The 25,443-nt window shown below is 36.7% G+C and overlaps 1 protein-coding gene across 3 annotated transcripts in view; it reads left to right on the plus strand.

The window, feature by feature from the left end:
* CWC27 (CWC27 spliceosome associated cyclophilin) overlaps positions 1-25,443 on the plus strand; it is a 187,965-nt gene that overhangs the window by 142,191 nt on the left and 20,331 nt on the right. For 2 of the 3 annotated variants that reach the window (XM_036280302.1, XM_036280301.1), the window contains 2 exons: positions 15,649-15,758; positions 19,761-19,864. In XM_036280302.1, coding sequence (XP_036136195.1) covers positions 15,649-15,758; positions 19,761-19,864 — 214 coding nt within the window. Of the gene's footprint in view, positions 1-15,648; positions 15,759-16,817; positions 16,925-19,760; positions 19,865-25,443 lie in introns of those variants that run through there. The other variant, XM_036280303.1, reaches the window with a different exon arrangement.

The following is a 25,443-nucleotide window of genomic DNA, read 5'->3' on the forward strand; positions in this document are numbered from 1 at the left end:
TACATGTTGAATAATGCATGTGGTAAAATATCTAACACTAAAACTATCCTGAATATGATTTATTCTCTCTTTAACATTTCAAAATGCATTTCTGGATTTTGTGGCTTCTTTGGGTGGGTATCAGGGAAATTATTTAATTATGGATAAACAAATATTCAATTTCACAAAAATTGTGGAAAATAGAGTGATGGACATTTAGGTTTGTTCAGTGAAGCAGATACAGTGGCTGTCCTTATGTTCTCACGTGAGATTAGATGGTGGAGCAAATGAAAGCACTTGGCTTGTATTGGTCTTGGATTTGAGAATGAATACCTCTATGCTGAGTTTAAGAAAGATGTTTATTAAGGAAACTGCTGTTGCCATTCACCATTATTTACTTTATCTGATTCAAGTGTTACTTTTTTCCTTCAATTAGACAAGCAATTTCTTTTCCATCTCATTTTTATATTAACATCATAGGTTGTCTGTGGGTTCTGGTCGGCATGGTGAGTAGTCGGGCCTCTCAGCTGGGTAGAACTCATCATTCCTGTCTTTACTATTCTTCTCATGCTTAATCTGCTGATGTGAAAGGCCAGACATAACCTTGCACCAACTAGAACTCAGTTCAGTTGCTAATATGCATATCTATATGGCCATTTATTATTTACTTTATAGTTATATTTTTTATCTCAGTGTTTGAGTGCCTTCTCGTGTACATTGCCATTTATTTGACTGTCTTTGATCTACAGCTTTCTAAAAACTAAAAACATTTATTATATCAGCAACCTGTGACAGTTCATTGAACCATGTTTTTATATATCATCTTACTGCTACTTCCTAAAAAGGAAACATTCCCTCCAGCCAGCCAGTGTTCCACCTTGTTCCTCATCAGTGGGGCTGGCACCAGTTCAAGTTCTGTCAACACTGTTCCATCAGATAAAACTGTTGGAACCTAAAGGATGACAGGCGGTGGTGTGCACATGACTCACGCTCCATGAGCAGGCGAGCAGCGTTCTCTCTGCTCCCATGTAGCCGGCGCTCTTGCTTGAAGTCTCTTCTAACCGGCTGTAGCTCAGGGCTCACAGTGACACTCGCCCGTGCATGATCAGCATCCATCTGATAACAGTTGAGTCATTTGGATAAGAACTCATGTTTTTTGTGGTTTTCATTGACAAAGTGGTTAATAACTAAGCATCTGTACAAGATCTCTATATAAACATCATTTTTAACATGTTAAAAGTCCAATCAGAGTATAAGCAGTATGTCTGCAATCTGTTATCATCTGTACTACTTCACTAGTCATTAACAGAACTGGATATGCTTCACTTTAGGAAATGTTGTACAGCATGGAAATGTTATACAGTTCCTTTAGCATAATGATGATCTTTTAGAAAGCAAGAAAAGAAGCGTCAGACATATCAATTTCCTATGGGCTTCCCCTCTTTGTGGAAAGCAATCTGGAATTACATGTAAAGTTTTTTTAGATTCAGAAAGAACTTTACAGAGAGCCTTATAAAACATACCACTGCATCCCAAGGGGTAACCCTGATTTTAAACATTGTCAGCCAGCCACGCTGAATCATGTTCTGTGTTATGACCAGTCCAGTTGTCAATTCAGAAAAGATTTAGTCAGAATCTCCAGTATCAGAATTCTTTCCACTTAGTATGATCCTTGCCACTGCTAAGTGTACAGAGGTTTTAGGTAGCTGTACCACCTTTATGACTTGCTTCATCTTTACCCGATGATGTGGTCCACTTGTGAGTCTCTCAGAATCCTCTTAACCTGTTACCCTGAGGCTTAAGCTAGAGATAGGCCTAGACTGTAGGTTAGAGGTTAGAATGGGGTTTTCCAAAGTTCACTGGTGTGTTATGAAGTCAATAATATATATTAACATTTTTTAATATACATTTTTATTGATTTTTAGAGAGAAAGGAAGGGGGGAGAAAGAGAGAGAGAGAGAGAGAGAGAGAGAGATTGATTGGCTGCCTCCAGCACTACCCACAATGGGGATTGAGCCAGCAACCCAGGCATGTGCCCTGACCAGAAATCAAACTAGCAGCAACCTTTCGGTGTGTGGGACAACACTAACCAACTGAGCCACACTGGCAGGGCTTGTTAACCTTTTTTATTGAATGGAATGGTGTAGACAAGAAAACATCAGAGTGCATCATATGTAGTAAAAGTAAAGAGCATTTTATGAAATCTTAGATTTTTTTATATTTGGTTGAGCAATATGAACTTGCTATTTTGTAGATAAGCAAAAGCAATGGAATGTCAGTAATTTCAACCTTATCTATGCAGTTTTATTTGTTAGCTATGTGCCAAACAAATACGTGTATAGTGTTCAGATGAAAATATGTATTTCTTACAATGGGTCATGATCCAAAGAGCTCAAAAACCCCTGCATTAAGTCTAGTAGCACCATGTAAACCCAGAAAACCCCCATAGAACGCTTCCCCTACTGCTAAAACAGTAACCTCCACTGCAGAGAACAAGACTAATTCTGGGGGAAAGATATTTTATAATTAATAGTCAACCAGTATTAATAATCAGTAGTCATAATTAAACCATATTCACAATCAATAGACATTTCAAGTGCTACCTTTTGTGTGCAGATGAACTATAAGACTTCGTGATATTCAGAGCAGTGAGAACTCCTATAGTTAAGGAAAACTTCATCAAGGGAAGTGAAGTGACGAAGTGAATCTGACTAGAGGCACATTCCTGTAACGTGGTCATTTCTGCAACATGAGCTCAATAGTTTACAGAACCTCAATTCCATAGACTAAATAACCTATACCAACCAGGTAGAAATCATGAATAATCCATACTATGATGAATTAGGATCAGAAAACAGTTTCCTTCTGAAAAGCACTAATTTTAACGTGGTCAAGGACCTACTATTTGAGAAGACTTCTGAAATCTCACTTTGGAGCTTATGGTACCTTATAAGACAGCTTTAATTTTACTTGGTGTTTTTTGGGGTCTTTTTAGATTTGACTTTTCTTTTAAGAACCTTGGGAAATGTGGAAATTATAACCTTAAAGAAATTTGTTATTTTACCTAGGAAATAAATGAATGTGAAATCTAAGACCTGGGGATAATTATTTTGGAAACTTATTGTGTAGATGCTTAGAGGCATTTTAAGAGAAAAACATCATTTATCATGTGTCAGTGAGGAATTAGTGTTTGCATATATTTCTGAATGAATGAATTAGATTCAGATCTCCAGGTACTGCAGTATCCTCAAAACAAGTCTGTTCTTTGTACGTTTCTCTTGCAAACTCCACCCCTTCCCTACAGGTTTCTAGTTTATGCCTAATGTCCTACCGTGACCATTTTAGCCACAATTTTTTTCTGTTGGGCTGTTTTAACAACCTGCTAACAGGCTGCCAACAGATCTCTGTTCCTAATCTTAGATCCTGCCAATACATACTGTGTGTGGCTTTTCTTAAACACAAACTTGATCATGTGTCAATCCCCTTCATAAAATTCTTTAATGGCGTCTCATTTCCTACAGGATAAAATCCTTTGCATGCCATACGGGGCCCTACATAGCCTGAATTTTGCCTACCACACTAGTATGTCTCGCACTATGGATCCCATGCTCCATAAAGGATAAGTTTTTCTACACACCAGCCTGTTTCCCCTCTCAGCCTGTGGTGTCTCAGCCCCCTCTTTCTGGAATGCCTCCTGTGTGTGGCAAATGTTGCCTCGATATTCAGGTTGTTATTGGAGGTCATTTCTCTAAGATGCCTTTCCTGATCTCCTTCATCACTAGACCAATGGTTATCAGACTTCTCTGCACATTAGTATCACTTGGAAATTTCAAATTTCATAAAGATCCAGGTGTCAGTACTTTTTGACGCTTCCCAGGTATATGGACAAGATGGTTTAAACATTCATTCGTATCTTCCTCCGGTTATTTTATTATTGTACTTTTAATTGTGTAAGCCACCTGAAAATTACTTTAATCTATGATGTGGTGTGAAGATATAGGGTTTGTAGTTTAGCAGGTGAAAGAGGCAAACTACCAGATATTAATACAGCATGGTGTCTGTTCTCATGAAGGTTTGAGGGAGCAAAGGAAAGGCAATTAAATCTAGATCATAACATGTCTTTCTAGATAAGTTAATCCAAGTAGAATAATTATTTATTGTAACAGGTAGTCTCTAAAAACGTTTTATGACCCCTCTAGAATGAAGTTTTTGTTTTTTATTTTCTTTGTAATGGTTTTTTTAATATAGTTCATATACCATTCAATTCACCCATTTAAAGTGTGCAATTCATTGGTTTTTAGTATATGATAGATATCTTCAACCATCACCACAGTCAACTTGAGAAGTTTCATCATCTCGGAAAGAAACTTTGTACGCTTTCCTATCTCCCGTCTCAGCCTCAGCCTCAGCCTCCCCTCACCCAGCCCTAGGAACCACGAATCTACTTCCTGTCTCTGTAGATTTCTCTGTTCTGGATATGTCATCTGGATAGAATCATATAACATGTGGCCTTTGTGACTGACTTCTCTCACTTAGCATAGTGTTTTTAAGGTTCATTTGTACGATGTATCAAGTGCTCATTCCTCTTTATAGGTAAATAATATTCCATTTTGTGGCTATGCCACATTTTGTTATTAGTCAATTAGTGGACATTTGGGTTATAAAATAAATTGTGACTACTTCCAATATATGCATTTTTAAGATGTGTGTGTAACTCCTACATAGGTACTACTGAACAAATGTATTATGTACACACATACCCCAAAAATAATAGTTTCAAAGATACAACATAATATAAGTAGAATTCTAGCATTTTCTTTTCACCTCTCAGTGGGTCACTTTGTACTATAGTCATGTCTCACTTTTACACATTTTTTATGTTCTTTGTTCAGGTGTGTAAGTTAGTTGAATAAAGGTGTTCCAGACAGAGGTCAGTGTAAATGCATGGAGATAAGAGAAAGCAGGATACCTTTTCTTACTTGCAAATTGTATGTCTAGAACATAGAGTGAAAGGAGTATGGGATTTTATACAGTCGTTTTTATATCTTCTCGCTCAAGTCTACAGTTTTATCACTACTATTTGGCTGTATATATTAGACACTATATATATATTACTAAACCTTTCTCTCTGGAAGCAACCTTTCAGTTTGGGCTTCTTTCAAATAATACCAGCCGAGATTAGCAGCATTAATTTCCCTTTATCACTCTCTTCTGATCAAATGTCTTAGTTGCAGTATTTTTTGTGACGTTAAGGAGACTTGCTCTCTACTATAGAAAAACAACATCAAAAATAAGTCCTTTGTACTTTTCCTTCTATAAAATCCATGAGAAGTCCCTTACACTTGACTCCGTACTGTGCTGAGTCATCACGTGAGGCCTGTATAGAAGGATAATAATGTTTATTCTTACCAGTTTTTTGTAGTTGAAGAGACAGCGGTCGTAATAGTTACTCGACTACAGCCAAAGACTTCACTAGTCTGTGGCAGCTTGTGAAGATGCTGGGCAGACTTTGGGATAAAATCCAGTTTCTCAGAAATATTTCTCAATATTGGCTGGCTTGTTTTTCTCTTATTCACACTACTATTATTCTCGGTATTTTTAACAGTGTATCACACATTAAAATACTACATTACATACCTTCAAGGCAGTAGTAATTAACACTGAATTCACCATCTAAGAAAATAGAGACATAGCATCTGTGGGGGTGACTTAAGTCTTTACTGCAGTGAGTGACGGAGCTGGGAATAGAACGTGAAGTTGCTAATTCGAAATATTGAACCTGGTCCATTCCATGTGTTGACTTTATTTTGTGACTAAGCCAAAGATTTTTCCAAAATTAATCAGTGAGAATGTGTCTGTAATTATGTTCTAATCCAAAATAAGAGGGTGAGAAATTTTCCACTTCACCAAAAAAAACTGTAAGATTGCTTTAGTAACAATTTCAGTTTATAAAATTAATCAAACAAACCAAAATAACCCCTGATTCATTAAAGGATTAGTTAATGCCATTTTAAAACTGAGGCACTTTAAAAATAATTATTTTTCTTTCCACAAGCAAACGTGTTTTTGTGATAGAGTTCAGAGACTCTAGTTGATAAATCCCTTTGATGAGCATCGTGTCTGCATTGTTTCCTGTTGCGTTCGGCTGCACACCTCCAAGAGGCGACGGGAGACATCAAGCCTCCATGGCGACCGAGATTGCAGTTCTTCCAGCTTTGGGCCAAGGAAGGCAGGGTCGCCCAGTCTGCTTTATCCCTGCATTTCCCCCTTCTCTCTCAATTGCTTTCTCTGAAAAAATCACTTTCCTTTAAAAAACATTAAATCATCCAACTAATGTTTATCAAATGCTTGAAAATTTATAGGTACTGTTCTAGGCTCTGGACATAAAATAGCAAATAAAGCAGGAAATAGAACTGCCCTCATAGAACTCACATTCTTGTGTCCAACTTTGGTACCTTCTCAATCAGAGCTCGCTCACATTCATTCATCATAGGTCGTTTAGTTTTCAGCTTTTTCCAAATGGATAGGTTTCCAAATATCATGCCCTGGTCTTTTTAGTGGCAGCTACTTTCCTGTTTCATGTAAATGAGTTACTGTGCATCAGGCACTCGGAATACTGACTGGCACACGGAAAGCTTGGACGGTGCTGCCTGGAGTAGGAGCAGCGAGCACTGTGTGTGCGCTCAGTGCGCCACAGGCACTGCTTCCTGCTCTGCAGGGTCGGAACCACAGCTAAGCCGCGCCGTAAGAATGCTGCCTTGGAACATCCAAATGGATAGACACATAAATGAAGTTTTGATAATTCACTTTACAAAAGTATTTTCTGCATTCCAATGATACATTTTATTGGTGCTTTGAAAATATGATTTAATATACAGAAATATTTTTTATTCAAACAAGTATATTAATAAAATGAAATATATTGTATCTACTCCCTGCTTTTTCAGATGAGGTTTAATCATCTGAAGGGAACCATGACTATAAAGTAGCTTACAGACATAAAATATGGTGCCCTGTATTCACTGCCAAATAATAATACCTCATATTTATATAACATGAACAATTTGCAAAGTCCTGTCACACGCCTCATTGCATTTACTTCTCCAGCAGTCCTGAGAAGTAGATTAAACAAGTATTATAGTTTCCATTTTGCAAATGAAGAAACCAAAGCATTAAAGATATTTAGTACTCACGCTAACTTAAACAGTAGATTTGAGGAGTCAGATCTTCTGTCCAATATTCTTTCCACTATAAAACTGCAAACCATTGTTTCCTTAAAAAATAAAATAAAGTAAGCCACAAGCAACATGACCTGTTAGCTGGAAGCCAGACTCAGCAGACAGACGCTGGCCTACAATCTATAGCAATACCATGAAGACTGAGGAAGGTAACCCCGATCCAACTCACTCTCCAGCCCAGGTTCCCGAAAGCACACTTGGACACAGGTCAACTCAGATGAAGCATGGTTTGATGACTTTTTTCCTGCCTTCACATTATCTCAAAATTTAGCTTACTAGAGATATCATTAATTATGAGGTTTGGGGAAGAATGGTGAAATCTGAGCCCGAATGTGTGTACCTACAGTAGAGAACGTGTTCTAGGCAGGTAAAACATTCTGAGACAGTGAACAGAGCTGGAAACAACCAGACATGGTGCTTTCAAATAATTGCATGTATTTTCACATTTAAATTAGAATATTCTGATAGATGTGGAAAAACAACTTACCAGGATATTTTTCAGAGTTTCTTCCTTAAGTAATTGGGGAAAATCTCAACAAGATTGTGGGAGTCAGACTCACTCTGTTTCTCTTTTCCAACCCACCTTTGCTCTCTTGTTCACTAAGCTACTGAGGAATGTACTCTTTTCACTGAGAGAAGTATAGGCATCAGGAAACTTGGAATGTTACCCCCCCCACCCCCATTTTATCAACTAACTCAAGCTAGTACCATGAGAAAATACACTTTTAAAAAATTCTTAGAAATGAGTTCAAACAACATAACAATCTAGGGTGGTTCAACTCACTTCATTTAGTTTTATAAAAGGCTAAGATATAAATTGTAGTTGCTCATTGCTTATCGAAATAAAGTTCAAATTCCTTGATTTGGCACTCAGGTACTTCCACGATCAGATTTTATCTTATTTTCCTTGTCTCCCTTGTTATTTACTCATTTTTCATTTTCACAAAACAGTTTTCCTCTTTCTCACGTGCATCCTGCCCTGTGTTGCCTGCATGCTTTGGTTATGATGTTTGTCCTGCCTGCTGTGGCTAAAGCTTCTTTCCCCTTCAAGGCCCAGTTACACTTACTGCCACTTCCTCCACCCAGCTTTCCCTCTCCTTCCCCTGTGTGAGTTTTCTAATACTTCATCAGGACCTCTCTTACATTATTGGTACCACCACCCAGTTAAAGAGTATGCCTTATCCCTTCTCCAGCCATTGTGCTCCTTAACATTGGAAACTGCCCTTGTTTTTCTCACTCCCATACATAATAGAGCCCTTCTCCTTCATGACTGTTTGCAGTGTAATAGAACAGAGAAAGCATGGACTTTGAAGTCTGACAGCTTGATTTCAAATCCTTGCTCTATCGTTTATTAGCTATATAACCTTGGGCAAGATACTTAACCTCTCTGAACCTCTGTTTCCTCATGCATAACACAGAGATCATAATACCCCTTCTGTTGTCACAGAACTAAATGAGAAAGTAGGCACAGAGTTCTTACCTGGGTCTTAAAAATGGTGCTGGTGCTGGTAGTGGTGGTCATACTTGTATTGCAGAAGCCCCTTCATTGCTTTACTTTCCCAGCCGTGTAGGAGATGTAAAGACTACTCTACCATACTACATACATAAGTACTTAAGGACTGTTTTGAACCGGTTCGTAAACTCTTATAACTGCTTGGAGAAAAGTGCCCCGTGAATTTACTACAAAATGATAGAACCCATCTTAGTATACCATCAGAAATGCAGATATTCTGCAGTGTTTAATTCTCTGGAGTTAACCATAGCCGTAGGCAATTTCTTTTCTTACTGCTACAACACAGTATACAATTCGTAGTTGTCCCATTTAGAATGACAGGGCAACATAGGGGTCTTGTCAAAGTGGCCATCAAACTACAAGCACTGTGGGTCACACCATCTGGAGAAATACAAAGTGTGCTCTGTTGAGGGGCCTGTGCTAGTCCTGGGGTCCGGGTGAGGGGCACGAGGCAAACTGGGGCAGGAGCAGCACAGCGCGGTTGACAGGTGGAACGCTGGGTCCCCCACAAGGAAAGCTACTCATGTCCCTTGGTAATTTTCAGTAGTCAGTTACATATTGTAATTTTTTTCATAATCATTATTAAAATAAATGAAGTATCTGACAAAATGCTTATCAGATAAAGTATATTTTGTTATATTGATAAATATTATATTAAAAGATAAGACCAATTTAATGTTTAGTGTTCAGAACCTGTCTTTACTGATCTAGTTCTCTTCCTATCTCAATTTTTTAGATAAGTTCACTTAAAATTCATTTGTATTGGTTTTTACTATAATACTTTGTGTTAACTAATTTATGTGCTATTATGACTATAAGATATTACCAACATGACTACTGTTTGAATTATAAAGTCAACAAAACAATATAATTGAAAAAAAAAAAACACAAGATAGAATTTTGTATTTAGATAGGAGTGGGGCTTTAAAAACAAGTCCCAGAGACGTGGAAGTGAGGTACAGACTGACAATCCCCAGAAGAGGGGTTGGTGGGGGAGAGATAAACCACAGAACTTATATGCATGTATAAATGAATAATGGACATGGACAACAAAGCTGGGGACAGGGCAGGGAGGGGGGGAGGGGGGAATCAGTAGGGGGGGAGGAGAAACATCTGTAACAAAAATTAATTTAAAAATTTTTTTAAAACTTATTCAAAATGTCTTATATCTTAAGGGAAAATAACAAAAGTAAAAATTAAGAAAATTCCTAATTAAAGAATTATATCTATATTGGGGATTCATTGTCATTATATATATGTAAATATTATATGTTAAGTGCCACTTCTGGAAGTGTTATAGAAAAAATTACAGCTGAAAATAGTATTGTTATAGTTTATATTTCAAAATAGAATATAATTTGAAAATATGGATAAATTTAACTGTATTAAACTTGTTACCTTCACATTTTTCAAATCAACTAGCAGAAAAAGACTGAGGAAAATATTCTGTTACTTTATTTTGAGAATTTTTAAGCCCTAAAATAACCTGAAGCAGTGAAGCTAGGATGAACAACAGAGAAAGAATAATAAAAACGTCATGTAAATGTAGACCGAATTCCATTCAATCAATGTCAGTGTCGAAGCATACTCTAACATTTAGTGCTCAGTGTTCAGGGATATTTTAGGTAGTCCCTAAATCTTTTGACTACTTTGAATGAAATTCTAGAGGCTTATTTTGACCACTAGATGGAGCCAATATTGTTCAATTTGTAGAATAAAAGATACACTGAAAATAAAAATTGGATAAATAAAATTAATAAATTATAGATTTTTTATTTGAGTTCATAGTACAGAAAAAAATTAAACTCTTTGCTTAGTCTTTGCCTAAACTTCTGTGTAGTCTTTGTAAATATGTATAGAGACACCGTCATTAAACAATTTTGGCTCTTTCATTGGCTAGAGAGACCAGTTTTTTTCTTATCCACTTTTTGATGATATCATCTAAGTAACTTTCAATTACCTTTGAAACAAAGTAGTACAGATTCAACCTCTAGTCACTCAATAATTATGGATTATAATTACAAAAGAATGATAGTAAATAATATATTACATGAAGGCCCTCCTTTCAGTATCACAGAATATTCTCATTATTACCATTTCCGTAAAGTAGTTTCTTAATAAAACAAGCCAAAAACCTGGCATCTGCCTGAGGGGAGGGCATGTCATTTATCCCCCGGAGCTCCTCAAGGAGATGGTAAAGCCTCCGTGAATGGCTGCCGCTCTTACAGGGATTCTGCCCAGAAAGCTTAGTGCTCAGGGGCTTTCATCAGAGCCACTGCTTTAAAGTTGACTTCTCCTTCTTCTCTCATTTCTATTTAATGTGACAGAAATTATATAACTCCTTACAACTCAACTCAATTAGGCAACTATTGATTTAAAACAGTTGTGTGCTGGGAGCCTTACACCCCCGTAAGTCCCTCCAGAAGCAGCTCCATCTAGTAAGAGCAGTAAGGCACGATGACAGACACTGTTGTAACCTCAGACCCAGAAATGATCAATTTGATCATATGTCCATTCAGCTACTATTTATTGAGTATACACTATATGCAAGGCATGTGCTAGGCTACCAACAGGGGCCAATCCCTGCCATAGGAGTTTATAGCCTGGGAGGCAATACAAAGAGTAGTTATAATACGGTGTGTTTAGGGGCCACAAAGTGTTTAAAGGTTCAAATAAGGGGAAAATATGATTAGTTAAGGAGAATCAAGAAAAAGCCATAAAGGATTCTTCCAAGGTGGAAATTATTTATGTAAATCCACTGTTTGGCAGACTGCACTTCCCATTTATTGTGGTCCGGGAGGAATTGAGGGCCTCTTTTGGTAGGATTTTATTTCATCAGGACACATCCAGTTGGTGACCTGATGCCTTTTTATGTTAAACTTGAATATTTTCTTCTGAGTTTCCTCGTGTCTCAGATATGAAGAAGGAAAAACCAAGCTGGTTAAAAGATTGTACTGTAGAACCAGACTGCATGGGTTTATATTCCCATGTTATAATCCATGAGATAAATTATTTAACCTCTACTGCCTCAGTTTCCAATGCAAAATGCGCTAATAATGTGTATTCCTTGTAAGTTTGTTGGTTATAAGGATTAAACAAGTAATGCAGGTACTAGTATGTGGCACACAGTGAGTACTTGAAATGTTAGGTATCATGTTAGCTATTTTCAAATCTGGTACTTTTCCTGGAATTAATTTAAGATCTCGTGTACATAAAATTTCATAAAAGCATACTTTGTAGCTTCCAGAAAGTATGATGAGATACAACTAGATAGTTGTCTGTATCCTTTAAAGTCTATCCCTTTTGCTTTCAAATGCTGTTTACTATCATCAGTAACACATCACCTTTATTTATATAAAAGTTTTCATTTATTATGGGAATTTTTCATAAATTTCCTTGATGTAGTGAATCCAGATTTTTTTTAAGCTGTCTTATAAGCTGTCTTACTAACAGTGTCTGATACATAATAATCACTCAACAAACTTTTTCTTAAAAATGAATAAATGTGTGGTTACTTATATCTGTTAGCTCCTTGAGCTCTGGTACTGAGGCAGTACCAGAAGTGAGATTTATAGATGGATACCATTGGTTCATTAGCTAAGTAACCAACACCTGAGTAGTCAACATCCCTTTATGCCAGGCATACAGGGGACACTTAATACATTTTACTTTCTGGACTGAAGTTTTACCTGAAGACCGTAGGCACAGTGTGGGTCTTTAGTGCCAGACAGACCTGGGCTGAAGTGCCTACTTTACTTTGTTCTAATTGTGATCCAATCTTGTTTCTTCCTTGGTAAAATAGGTTTATAGATCCATTCTTCATGGATAATCAAAGCACCTTTTCATGGTGCCTAACATATACTAGATCCTAAATTTTTCCTTATTCTTCATTGCTGTTTATTTAGCATATGTTTTATAGAAATTTCAGTTAATGACAAATAGTTATTATGCTGCATCATTATTTATGAATGATCATACAGTGTATATTGAGAACACAGTGTACTTAGAGAAAATGAATTTTTCAAACTCCTTGTGTATTTTATTAGCCAGTTTTATGCCACTAAAATTACCCAGTTGCTTATTCAATATTTGTTTATTCAGGGGGATTCAAATATATGAGAAATCAATGTGTTCTGGCAACATGGACTATTAACACAGAATTTCCTTCTCCTACAAATATACAGAAATGCTGGATAAAATATGATTCAGCCTAGTTTAAATACTTAGTTAAGCTAGAGAGAGAAATTGTAATAAAGAACAAAAGAAGGAAGGGAAGAAGGGAGGAAGAAGGAAGAGAAGAAACAACAAGAGAAAAGAAAAGGAAATTTTAAAAAAGAAGAGAAAATTCCTGGGTACCAAAAACAAAGGGGAAGCATAACCAGAGCTGTAAGTGGACAAGCTGACACTATAGTTGCCCAGGGGAATATTGGAACCAGATGTAGGCTCTAATGGCTAGAAGCTGGGGTTTTAATCTCACACTTGGACAGAGATGCGGCCTTGGGTCAAGAGAGGTGGAAACTAGAAAAACTGTCCACCTGGTCAGGAAGGCCACATAGAAGCTTATCATTTTTTCATAGCTATATGTGGGAAGGGGGAAAAAAAGTTTGTCATAAAATCAAAACTCTAAACCTCTACCAGGTATAGCTATAAAGTCTTAATGTACACTACCTATATGGTACAAGAATCCTAAGCCAAGAAATTAACTGAGAAAAAAAAAGGCTTCGAACCAATGGAACCCCTTAATTGCCTGGTAAAACAAATGGAAAAGTTCTCTGTAGAAATGTTTACAGCCTTAGGTCCTAGGATTCCTGTGGAGCATGATGGAGATGTCGCTCTAGCTGAAGATAAACTCACAGTTAAAACTTACAAAACACAGAGAAATGTCTACTTGAGGCGGAGAGTCAGAAGACATCACAGAGGATCCCCAAGAACATTCTGAAAGATACAACAAAACAAGTGTGTTTAAAATAGATTTTTAAAGAATAAAAATTATAATAAAAGATAAGACTATCAAAAAGAGTGGGTGAATTTGAAAAAGAACCAAATAGAATATCTAGAAATAAAAAATAATTATCAAAATCAAAGACTTTGTTTATGTCTCAGAAACTAGTTAGATACAAGTAAACAGAGAGTTAGTGAACTGAAATATAGAGCTAAGGAAATCAGCTCAGAGTATACTGCTGAGCAGTAGTGAAAAGGGAATGTATTGTGATCGTTTATAGTCCATCACACTATAAATAGAGGGACTTTATACTAATATGAAAGACCCATTAAGAAATAGAAAAATGGACTAGATTTTTCACACACTTGGTTTTGTGTAGCAGATATCATTTCATTTGGCTATGTGGACCATATAAACGTGTTTGGGTTAGTTTTCATGCAGTCCAGATGCAACCTTAGCAGGCTTAATCCTGGCATCACAGATGTATATAATAAAAGACCAGCCAACCTTATGCTTCTGTCAAGCTGACTGTACGTTTGGGCTAGAAATTGAAACAGGAAGAGGGAAAAGACATCCTTAAATCAGGCAATTAAATACAGTATCTCAGAAGACCAAGATCTAGAGAAACCATTGTAAAATGATTACCACAATCACACTAATTAATGTACTACCTCATGTAGTTACAATTTGTGTGTGTGTGTGTGTGTGTGTGTGTGTGTGTGTGTGATGAGAACACTATTTACATCAACTCTGTTAGCAAATTTCAACTATACAATACTCTATTATTAACTATAGTCACCATGCTGTACATTAAATCTCAGAACTTATCTATGTCACATAATTACTCCTTTATACCATTTGACCAACATCAAAATCATTATATTAGGTAACCAGAAAAATACTATTTGTTTCTTGATTCACACATTTTTTTAGCTAGAAAATCTCTTGAACAAAATGGCCTATTGTTAATACATTGCACATTAATAATATTCTTTAAACTAGGTAACAAAGAGGCAAACAACAAACCCAGGCTTGAGTAGAAAGATAACTAGCATTGTTAAAAATTGACTTGAGAGAGAGAGAAACTGATTTGTTGTTCCCCTTTTTGATGAATATATTGGTTGATTCTTGTATGTGCCCTGACTAGAGATTGAACCTGCAACATTGGTGTGTCTGGACGATGCCCTAACCAACTGGTCAGAGCCCCTAGCTTTCTTGATTACATCTGGCTCATCTTGGTTTACCAGTCAAATGCAAGAAGAGTTAGGTTGTTGTTTTTTAAGTCACAATTTTCCTTCATATATATACATGTAAGGTATTATAAAATGTTAGTACAGTACTTGTTTTTTTGAAGCAAAATTATATTCTATAAACCCAGATGTTAACTAATTTTTATATGGAACTATTAAAGGGTCAAATACATACATTTGGTTTCTAATATGTAATTTAGTAAAAATTACTTTTGCCTGTTTCTGGTAACTGTTCTGACTGACTTATTTGCTAGATATATTTACGTATAATAATGCCATCAAATTGCAGTTATTTGTTATTATTATTGCGGTTGTTTTCAGTGGGGAACAAAAGTGGCAGGTAATTGGAAAATCAACCAATATTGAAAGATTATATCTTATAAGGCAAGAGAATAATGTAAAATGATATTACTGAATTTCAGGAAAATCTTGCTTATTGTAAAAACGACTTAGGTGATTTTATAGTCAAATATAAGAGAGAACAACTGTAATAGTACAATATATAATAAGATGTGTTTAAAATTGGTTGATAAATTAACATCAGTCACTTTCTAATCTAGGAAACGGTTGTGGAGCTGGTGGAGTTTATTGGTTTGGTTTTTAATTAAATGGAGGAAAACCAACGCCAGGTGCCGATCTCCTCTTCAGTGATATGAGCATAGACCTTAATATGAATTCACAGGGCCTTTCTACTGTTTATTCTAAGAATAGTCTATTATTCTTCAGAGGAAGAAGCTGCTCTAGGTGGTGCTGTTGCAGAATACAGAAGAGAAAAGCAGAAGTACGAAGCTCTGAGGAAGCAGCAGGCAAAGAAGGGAAGTTCTCGGGAAGACCAGGTAATTTCACAAACTAAATGTATACATAATTCATTGCCTTTTCATTGTCTTCACGTCTTGTTAATGGAGCCTAATTTGATTATGCGTCAAGGAAGCACTATCTCTGAGCAATGAAAAACCATGTGTTTATATAGGGTGGGGTGACAATGACCTTGGCCACTCATATAAAGGTCTAAATGATAGGATTCTTTCTGGACATTATAGATGAAACACCTCAACTTTCAGGTTTTAAATGTGTGCTCCCCTGTCAAGCACAGGAGCCTTGTAAAGCCACAAATGATCAGATACTCAGGTAGAACCTTTGTCTAAGTGAATATTATGAAATAGAGAAGTGGTGACTGTCAATGATGAAGTGATCTCCTCTGGCCCAGCAGCTCACAAGCTGACTAGCCAACTCCACCTGAAATTGTGCATTGCCTGCAAATAAAGTGGTCTACTAGTTGACTTCTATTGTAAATAGTATTACAAAATTTCACTTATTGCAAGTAATTCCTATATCGTTATAGTAATATAGGAAGATTGCCAGAAGTCAAGAATGAAAAAAGACAGGGAGCTAGCTCAACAATTTGGGAGTCCACCATACACACCATACAGCTCTTGGCACTCAATACAATAAATCTCCCTCAGCAGCCCTTCATGTTGAGGAACTAAGGGGCAGACCAGATCTTTTCTTTTTTGTGCTGCAATATATATATGAGAATGTGTCATTTTTGGCATATAAATAAAATAGGCTAAATAAAAAGTAAATTAAAAGGCTCAAGACTGTTTGGATAAATTAATCAGAAACTATGCTATAAATGACATCTAATTACTGATAAGGAAGGATCACGCATCAGTGCTTAGCATGAAAATAATCATAAGTTCAAAAAGAAGTCAAATATAGGAAATTATAGTTGCAGATAACTAACTTGTACAGTTTTCAAAAGAAATGGAACATCAAATAAAATTAAGAAAAAATACATTATTAACTTGTATTCATGGAGTCACATTGTAATGAATATACTGCCAAAGATACTATGGATCCTCTTATTCATACATTCCTCTTTTTTTCCTTCCTAGTTAATAGTTATTAAGAACCTACCATGTACTAATCACTGTATTGGTGGTAAACAAGGTGGACACATCCCTGCCCTCTCTGAGCTATCAGGGCACAGCCAGTTAAACAGGTACAGTAATGCCAATAAAAGGGGGTGAGCATCATGACAGCTTAGGTACAGGAACCTATGTAAAGGTGTAATAGTAGGACCTAACATGTCCTAAGAATCTGGCAGTACCTCCCTGAGAAAACGATTTGTCAGCTGAGCTTTGAAGGTTGAATAGGAGAGTGTGGCTTGACAAAGGAACAGTATAAGAGAAGTCTTTGATCTCTTTGCAAAGAATCAAAACATGTTAAGGATGATTGGAACATAAATGAGAAAGAGAGAGGCTGGAGAGGTAAGCAGAAGCCAGCTCATGCAAGGAAGGTATTTTTGAGCCTTAATAAGGAGTTTAGATTTACCCTAAGGGCAGATGGCAGCCATCAAAGGGAGGAAGCACTATGATCTCATTTTCAATTTAGGAAGATCCCTCCAACCTGGCTGCAGGAAGGACATTAGACTGGACCCTGGGCAGGACCAGAGACACAGAGGCCAGTTGAGAGGCTTGTGTATGTAGATATGCGTGCACTAAGTCTTCCAAGGCAGAGTCCCTTCAATGCAGCTTCTCTGTGCTGGGAAGGCCTGGCTATTCTGAACAGCAATGCTGGTGGCCATTCCTCCTTCAGCAAAAGCCAGAAGACCAGTCCCCCTATAGATGCCAAATAGAAATGTCTCCATGCAGGTCTTATATTCTTCACCCTGTATTGTACCCCATTATCTTTTTGATGTTTGCTTTTCTGCCTAGTGTCTTCTCTTGCCTTTAGAATGCAGCTAGAGAAAACCCACTCGAATATAGAAGCTAAGCAAGGCCAAGAGGATTTTTTTTGTTGGTCACAGCCCCCATCTTTGAGGAAATGCCAGTAGCACATTAACTGCCTTGCCACTTTCAACTCAAGGAAAAAGGTCCAGGTCTAATGTATTTGCTAGGGACTTTTAAAATTTCAATTCACTAAGGAGTCGCCTTTGTTTTTATTTTTCTTATGCCTTCAGAAAACACATTTCCAAGAATACAAAAATCCACCATTATAGATTGATGGGGTTTACGTTTGAGTGATAGACAGGTAGATATAGAGATGTGCATATGGAGATATATGTTTATATAATGTAGATATAGGTATATAAGCACATCCACACACACAAAAACACATAAAACGCCTTGAAAGATATATACCAAAGTGTCAACAGTGGTTATTCTGAGTAGTAAGTAATATAATAGGTACTTTTGTTTTGCTTCACTTTGTTCTCTAATATTTCTACAGTAAATCTTTTTCTTATTTTAAAGCAAATACAATGAAACTTTTATAAGCAAAAATATTTATTTTAGTGAATAAGGTTTAAAAATAGGGGATGCTTTCTTTATCTGTTAACATTGTTTGAAGAGCTTAGTCCCATAATTATTACTCTAGAAATGGATAAAACATGTAAACTCCAACACACCAGACAGCCCTCAGAATGCCTATGAGGATATTCCATAGGAATTTACAGTTTTTCTCTCAAACTCATGTCATTCAGCAGCTATGGTAATGTGCATATTTTCAGCTGTTGTCCATGTGGGCATTAAATTTTGCAGAAGATATAAGGCACATTTCGCTACCATTTTTAGCAATACCACTTTTGTTTTTATTTGGGCACCACCTGTCTGTTGAGTTTAGGTTCTAGACTAACAAAACCTACTTAATTTTTTCATGAACTGTGATCTCAGTGATATTTGTTAGATAAATTCTGGAGCCTAGCAATTTATTGTGACTCCTTACTGTACCTGTTATTCACATATTGAACTATCACACAACTTTTTCCTTATGAAATGTATTTTAGTACTGAGTTCCATGTATCAATATTTTAATTAGATACTTGATATTTATATGTGACTAGTACTTTATTTCATTTCATAAGTATATACTTTTTAAAACTGTAGAATAAAAAGCTTTTTCCTACCTTCTGTTCTCTGCTCAAATTCTGGAGTAGACTGTTAAAGTACAGCCAAGAGACAAGGTAATTATCAAATTGTAAGCACTTTCTCTTCTCACCCACAATGGGTGTGGGAGTCAAACGACAATCAGAGGAATGATCCCCTTTTAAAAAAAACAACATACTCAACATGATATTTGTATCCTACTTCTTCACTTAACAATAGGATGTAATGCTTTATGGAGAAAATTTTTTTATAACAGTGTAATTGCATAGTCATAGCTTTTTACCAAACGTATCCAAATCTTTATTGATAGGCATTTAACATGGCCATTTTCCACTGGTGGCTGTTGCTGTGGTGCATGTTGTCCAGGGGCCACTTTCTATGTTTTAGATGATTTTTCTTCACATATTCCCAGTTGGAATCAGGGAGTGAGAGGTACTGGTCATCTCTGAGTTCCTAAAGACAGCTCCCCGGCGTCCCATCTCCCAGCAGTGAATGTGCTCATTTATTTTACCTTCCCCAATATTGATATTTTTACACTTTTAGAAATGTGTTCCATGAAAAACGCTATTTGTTACTATTTTGTTTTTTTATTTTACATATCTTAGTGCAGTACCTCCCTGTCTGTGGACAGACAAAAGTTAACTATTAATAGTAAGCATGCATTTTAAAATTTAAGAGTCTTCTATATAAGCAAATTTATGTTCCCCAAGTAGGAAAATAAGCGTTTATCTCTGAGGTAAAATATCAGTGCAAATACAAATAGGTTAATGTCAAGGTTTGTGACTATCAATCACTGTTGCTTTAGGAAGGCAGTTTTGTTAGTTTCCTTCAAAACTAAAAACTTATCTCAGTGTTTTACATTCTGGTAGGATGTTTTTGTTTTTTTTCCTAAAAAGTGTGTCTCTTCTAAAATTACATTCATCCTTATCAAAAAATGTATTCTTATTTCAGACCCTTGCGCTGCTGAACCAGTTTAAATCTAAACTCTCGCAAGCAATTGCTGAAACTCCTGAAGATAACATTCCTGAAATGGAAGTAGAAGATGATGAAGGATGGTAAGGGCTTGGCTGTCTCTCTGTTCACCATGCGCAAGTAGGCCCAGAGTAGAGACTCTGTTAGGGCTCGTTCTCTACATCACCCCTTTCTGTCAGACTTCACCTTCAACCCTGCTCTCACTGTTACCTCCACGCCCTCTTCTTCATTTCACTTTGACAAGCTGTATCGAGTGCCTGCCTGGTGCGGTCCCAGCTTTCTGGTAGCCAGTGCAAAATACACGAGAAACGGAGGACGCTGTTCCTGCCCTAAGTAACTTTGTAATATTGTGGTCAAGACAAGACTCACATTACACTCCTAAAAATCTACCATAAAAGATGCTAAATCGTTAATTTTTTTACACTTTTCCATGACCATTTTAGAACTCAGTAATCTATTTCATAATGCTACTAAGTTCCTCTTCCAATTTATGACCTACAGAATCCCAGCAATACATGCATAGTTAACTTATTTTTATCTTTGGATATTTTTCAGCTGTTTAAGACACTGATAAGAAATAGAGAAATTAATGACTTGTACGTGCCCTGTGCTTAGCACTTTATCCTATACCGGCAAAAAGAGAAAAGAAAAAAAAAAGAATAAGAATTGTGCTTTCCCTTATCACACTCCTCTGCCCCTCAGCTGACTTCACATGTAGTATATTAGGCCTCCCCACACCTACTGCCTCCGGCTCCCACTGCACCCTGGCTCAGGCGCACGGCTGCACACCAGCCAGTGGGTCACCCCCACACATGACTCATCGCTGGAGCCTCCGAACTGTCACAAGTGCCATTACCCCAACCCAGAATCATAGCCTCACTCCTGTCTGCCAGACAGCGTCGCTCCCCTATTTCAAAACTCTGCTCAACACTCTCAGCCTCCAGGAAACCAGTCAGCAAGATTTGTTGAGCACTCACAAATCTAGAGGGTGGAAGAGAGAGGGCTGGGACACACATTAAAAAAAGACATAAAAACACTCATTAAGAAAACATTTAAGCAAGTAAGACTGGGCAACTATATATAACTTTAATCAAAAGGGCTGAGGGGGATGATTTGAATGGAATGAATCCTAGCTACCCCGGGACCCTGAAACTACTTGTGTATTTCTCTATCTAGTTGCTGTATGATCTGGGTTATGATGCCAAATTTTTTGTAAAACCTCGAGTCTTTTTTAATAGGTTCATATTACTTACATGTTTGTTTATACTTAAATTCTAAGTTGCTTAAAGACAGAAGCTGGCTCCTCCCATAGTTCTGTGCCAAAGGTGAAAGTTCAGTGAGTGTTGAGTGACCCATAGAGATAAATGCACATCGCAGAGCATAGAACTTTCTGTTCTTTATATGACTGGACAGGTTTAGTTCTATTTTGGATTCCATGAATGTCTCAAAATATCTTTCAAATGTTTTGGGTTCAGTCACCACACACACACAAATGTTTTGCCAAGTCCTCTTCCCCTTATTTTTGAGTCCATATGCATTTTTTAAGGAAATATGATCCATGTGTTTCTGATTCATTTACACTTAACTCATCAAGAGGGTGTTTTGTAAGAGCAGTTTGATGCCCAATAAGTTTTTTTAACCTTTTTATAAGCCATTTAAGTCCTTTTTTATTGAACAGGAAAGTCACCAACAAATTTAAACCCAGAAGTTCCATTTGAAACTCATAACCCACAGGATTCAACTTTACTTTCAACTTGGCAAGACCGTTTAACTTCCCAAGGTTCTTCCTAGCCCCTTTGGATCAGTCTCTTCTCATTTTGCATTCCTCATTAGCTTCAGATATCAGTTCGTGTTTTTAAGTGTCATCCTTGTTTTTGGTGTGATTTCACAATACAATCACTGTTCTAACATGCTCGTTATAAAATTAAACAAATGGGAAAACTTCACCAGATGGGGGGAAATCACTGGTCAGTGATGTTGCTCAGTTCTCAGAGAACAAAAATAAGTGGTAAAGGAAAGGGAAATATGTTAAAGGAACCATCACCAAGTCTTCAGAAAGTTTGTTTCTGCTTTTAATTGCAGTCTCCTAAACAGAAAATCAGAACCGTACACTGTGTACCTATACATTTCTTTGGTATTTGTTTTTTCTGACATTTAACAAAATACCTTTAGTATTCAAGGTACTATGCAGAATCATATATATAATACCTAGGGCCCTTATATAATGCCCTCTTGTTGCAATATAGACTATTGAAATTGTGTAACTTGATAAACAAGAACATCATTTCTGTTCATAAATAAACCAGTTCAACTTTATCAAGTCTCTGGTGATTTAGGTCATCTCTCATAAAATATATTCCACTCAGAAAAGAAGTCTTGTATTCAAAATGATTTATAGCAAATATTATGAGTGTATGGCATGTGCATGTGTGTTATGCATAAATTACATGGCTCCCAGAGTATTTTGTAGGTCACGGTTGCCGCTTTTCTCAGAAGCGAAAGTCAGTGCTGCACTACACTGTCAGGGTCTGTTATCTGAGGTAAAATGATTGCTTATAAGACATTTTTATGTGTCCGCATGAGTGACCACACATTGAGGGATCATTTTCATTTTCTGTCAAGATAGAAACCATTACCAATTTGTTATGTTTTCTTTTACTTGGCACACTGTTCTATTTGCATTTTTGGCTGGGCTGCTGTATTGGCATGGTATACAACAGACATTTGGGTACCATTCAGCAGCATTCTATTTTTTAAGCAAAAAAATAAAAAAGTAGGAGGGGGAGAGAAAGAAAAGAAATATGATTCTATTGTAAACACTATATATGGTGTTTGATAATTATTCCCAGATTTCACTGTCTAACAAGGCATTTGAAGAACTGTTATTAAGATCTCAGCTGAAATGCATGATAGAAATTTTTCACTCAAAATTATTAGGGTTCTTCCCTTTGTTGGGATGTATCCTGCCAGTACGTGGTGGCAGTGGTGGGCACCAGATTCCGGTGTGGCAGCGGGGTCTGTGTGCCACTGCATCCCTCCTCCCCGCCACACTGTGCTCACAGAGCCTTCTTCAGGCATGAATTTTATAAGACCGATTAGATACATGGCTGGAGTCATCAGCCAAAGGATTCATATGACCATGTGGATGAAGTCCATATGTCATTTTGGGTTTGTTTAGATAAAGCTTGGTGAGCTCCCAAAAAAGTTTTGAGAGAGCTGTGTCTGACAAGGCAGTCGAGAGACATAAAAAAAGAAAGCCACCTGCTCCTTACGCAACAGAATCAGCATTCCAAGAAGAGGAGAAAAATTAAATCTAGGAGAGTATATGCAATCCTGTGAACCTTAACTATTCACTACTATGTGCCATTAAAAATTCTTTCCAGATAGTTAAATCTAAGATCAGATTGAAGCTTTACAACAAATGGACATGAAAAATAATGCACAGGGAGGTCTGCCTGCCCCCCCCTTTCCCGGTGTACCTATAGTGCTGTGTATTATAAGAGTTAGGAAAATACTGACAATTGCAGGGTTGCCTCAAGTAAACATTTCAATATTTTTATTATGTAAGGAAAATATGTTTATTGTAGAAAAATCAAAATACAGGCTCCTCAAAAAAAAAAGTAAATGACAATCACATGTGATCCAAAACTTAGTAACAAATACCATTAATTTATACATGTATATACCCTTCCCGATATTTTTATGCATAGATATATTTTAGGCAGAAATGAGATCATATAATACTACAGTTTTATAACTTGCTTTTCCCCTCAGCAATGTATAGTGGATACTTTTCCTTGCCATATGTAATTTTACAATATAATTTTAATATTTTGTTTTATGGTCATGTACTATTCCAAAATATGATGAACCACAGTTTACTTGATCAACTTCATGTTGTTGGATAGTTAGGCTCTTTCCAGTGTTTTCTTTTTTTAAAAAACATTGTAATGAACATCCTTGCGTCTTTGTTGTTGCCAGTTTTTTCAGGGTACATTTCTAGAACTGGAATTCTTAGTCAGTGGGTATGCGTGTTAGGCTTCTGCAAAATATTTTCAAATGGCCCTCCCTAAATGTCATTCCAGTTTATACGCCCAAGTAAATATCATTCTTAGAACTTGCTTTTAGGGCTGTCAGTATCTCAAGACTTAATTAAGGCACTTTGCAGTGCTTAGTGAAAGAGTAACATTTGAGCAGAAATGCTTTGCCTTTGTAAACTTTTAAAAAACACAAACAGTCTGATTTCCTTCTGTTTTTAATAAAACTGGTACAAATTTCAGTATAACTCCTCAAGATCCTCAGTTCTGAATAATCTTTTCTTGGTTCTGAAAAACTCTCCTTCTAAGATAATCCTACAAGTTTTTTTGTAGATGCCTTTTATTATATTGAGGAAGTTCTCTTCAACTTCTAGTATGTTGAGAGTTTTAAACATGAATGATGTTGACTTTTGTCAAATACTTTTGTGTATTAATTGATATGATCATGTGATTTTTCTTGTTTGACTATTAATAGGGTAAGTTACAGTCATTAGTTTTAAATCTTGAATGGTCTTGAACTCATGTAATAAACCGCACTTGGTCATGGTGTATTTCCCTTTTTATTTTTGCTGAATTAAAATTGCTAATATTTTGTTGATATCTGCATCTATGTTCATGAGGGAAACTGCTCTATAGTTTCTCATCTGTTGTTCTTGTCTGGTAGGGCATCAAGGCAATACTGGCCTCATAAAATGAGGAAAATGTTTCCTCCTCTTCCATTTTTTTAAAAAAGATTGTATAAAATTGGTGTTATTTCTTTAAATATTTGGTAGAATTTACCATTGAAACCAGATGAACCTGGAGATTCCTTTTTCCGAAAAATGTTTAATAGACTTCATTTTTTTAGTGCAGTTTTAGGTTCACAGCAAAATTGAAAGTACAGAGTTTCCATATTCTTTCTGCCTACCCTGCCCCCCCCCCCCCACACACACACACACACACAGCCATCCCAGCTATCAACATCCCATACCAGAGTGGTACATTTGATAAACCAGTTTTCTCCAATTGATGAACCTACATTTACACATCATTACTCAAAGGTCATATACTGGGGGTCACTCTTGGCGTATATTCTGTGGGCTTGGACAAATATAAAATGAGATGTATCCACCATTACAGTACTATACAAAATAGTATCACCACCCTAAAAATTCCCTATGCTCTGGCTGTTCATCCCTCCCTCTCCCCCTAAACTGGTAACCACTGATCTTTTCACTGTGTCTGTAGTTTTGCCTTTTCCAGAATGTCATGTAGGTGGAATTGTGCAGTATGTAGCTTTTTCAGATTGTCCTCTTTCACTTAGTACTATGCATTGAAGTTTCCTCCATGTCTTTTCATGACTTCATAGCTCATTTCTTTTCAGCACTGGATAATATTCCATCGTCTGGGTGCAGCAGAGTTTATCCATTTACCTACTGAAGGACATCTTGATTGCCTCCAAATTTTAGCAATTATGAATGAAGCTGCTATGAACATCCATATGTAGGTTTTTATGTGGACATAAGTTTTTGGATAAATACCAAGGAGCATGATTGCTGTATCATATGTATAGTTTTGTAAGAAACTTCCACACTGTCTTCCAGAATGGCTGTACTATTTTATATCTCCATTAGCAGTGAATGAGG

Source organism: Molossus molossus, unplaced genomic scaffold, assembly GCF_014108415.1.
Source record: "Molossus molossus isolate mMolMol1 unplaced genomic scaffold, mMolMol1.p scaffold_m16_p_3, whole genome shotgun sequence".
NCBI classification, from domain to species: Eukaryota; Metazoa; Chordata; class Mammalia; order Chiroptera; family Molossidae; genus Molossus; species Molossus molossus.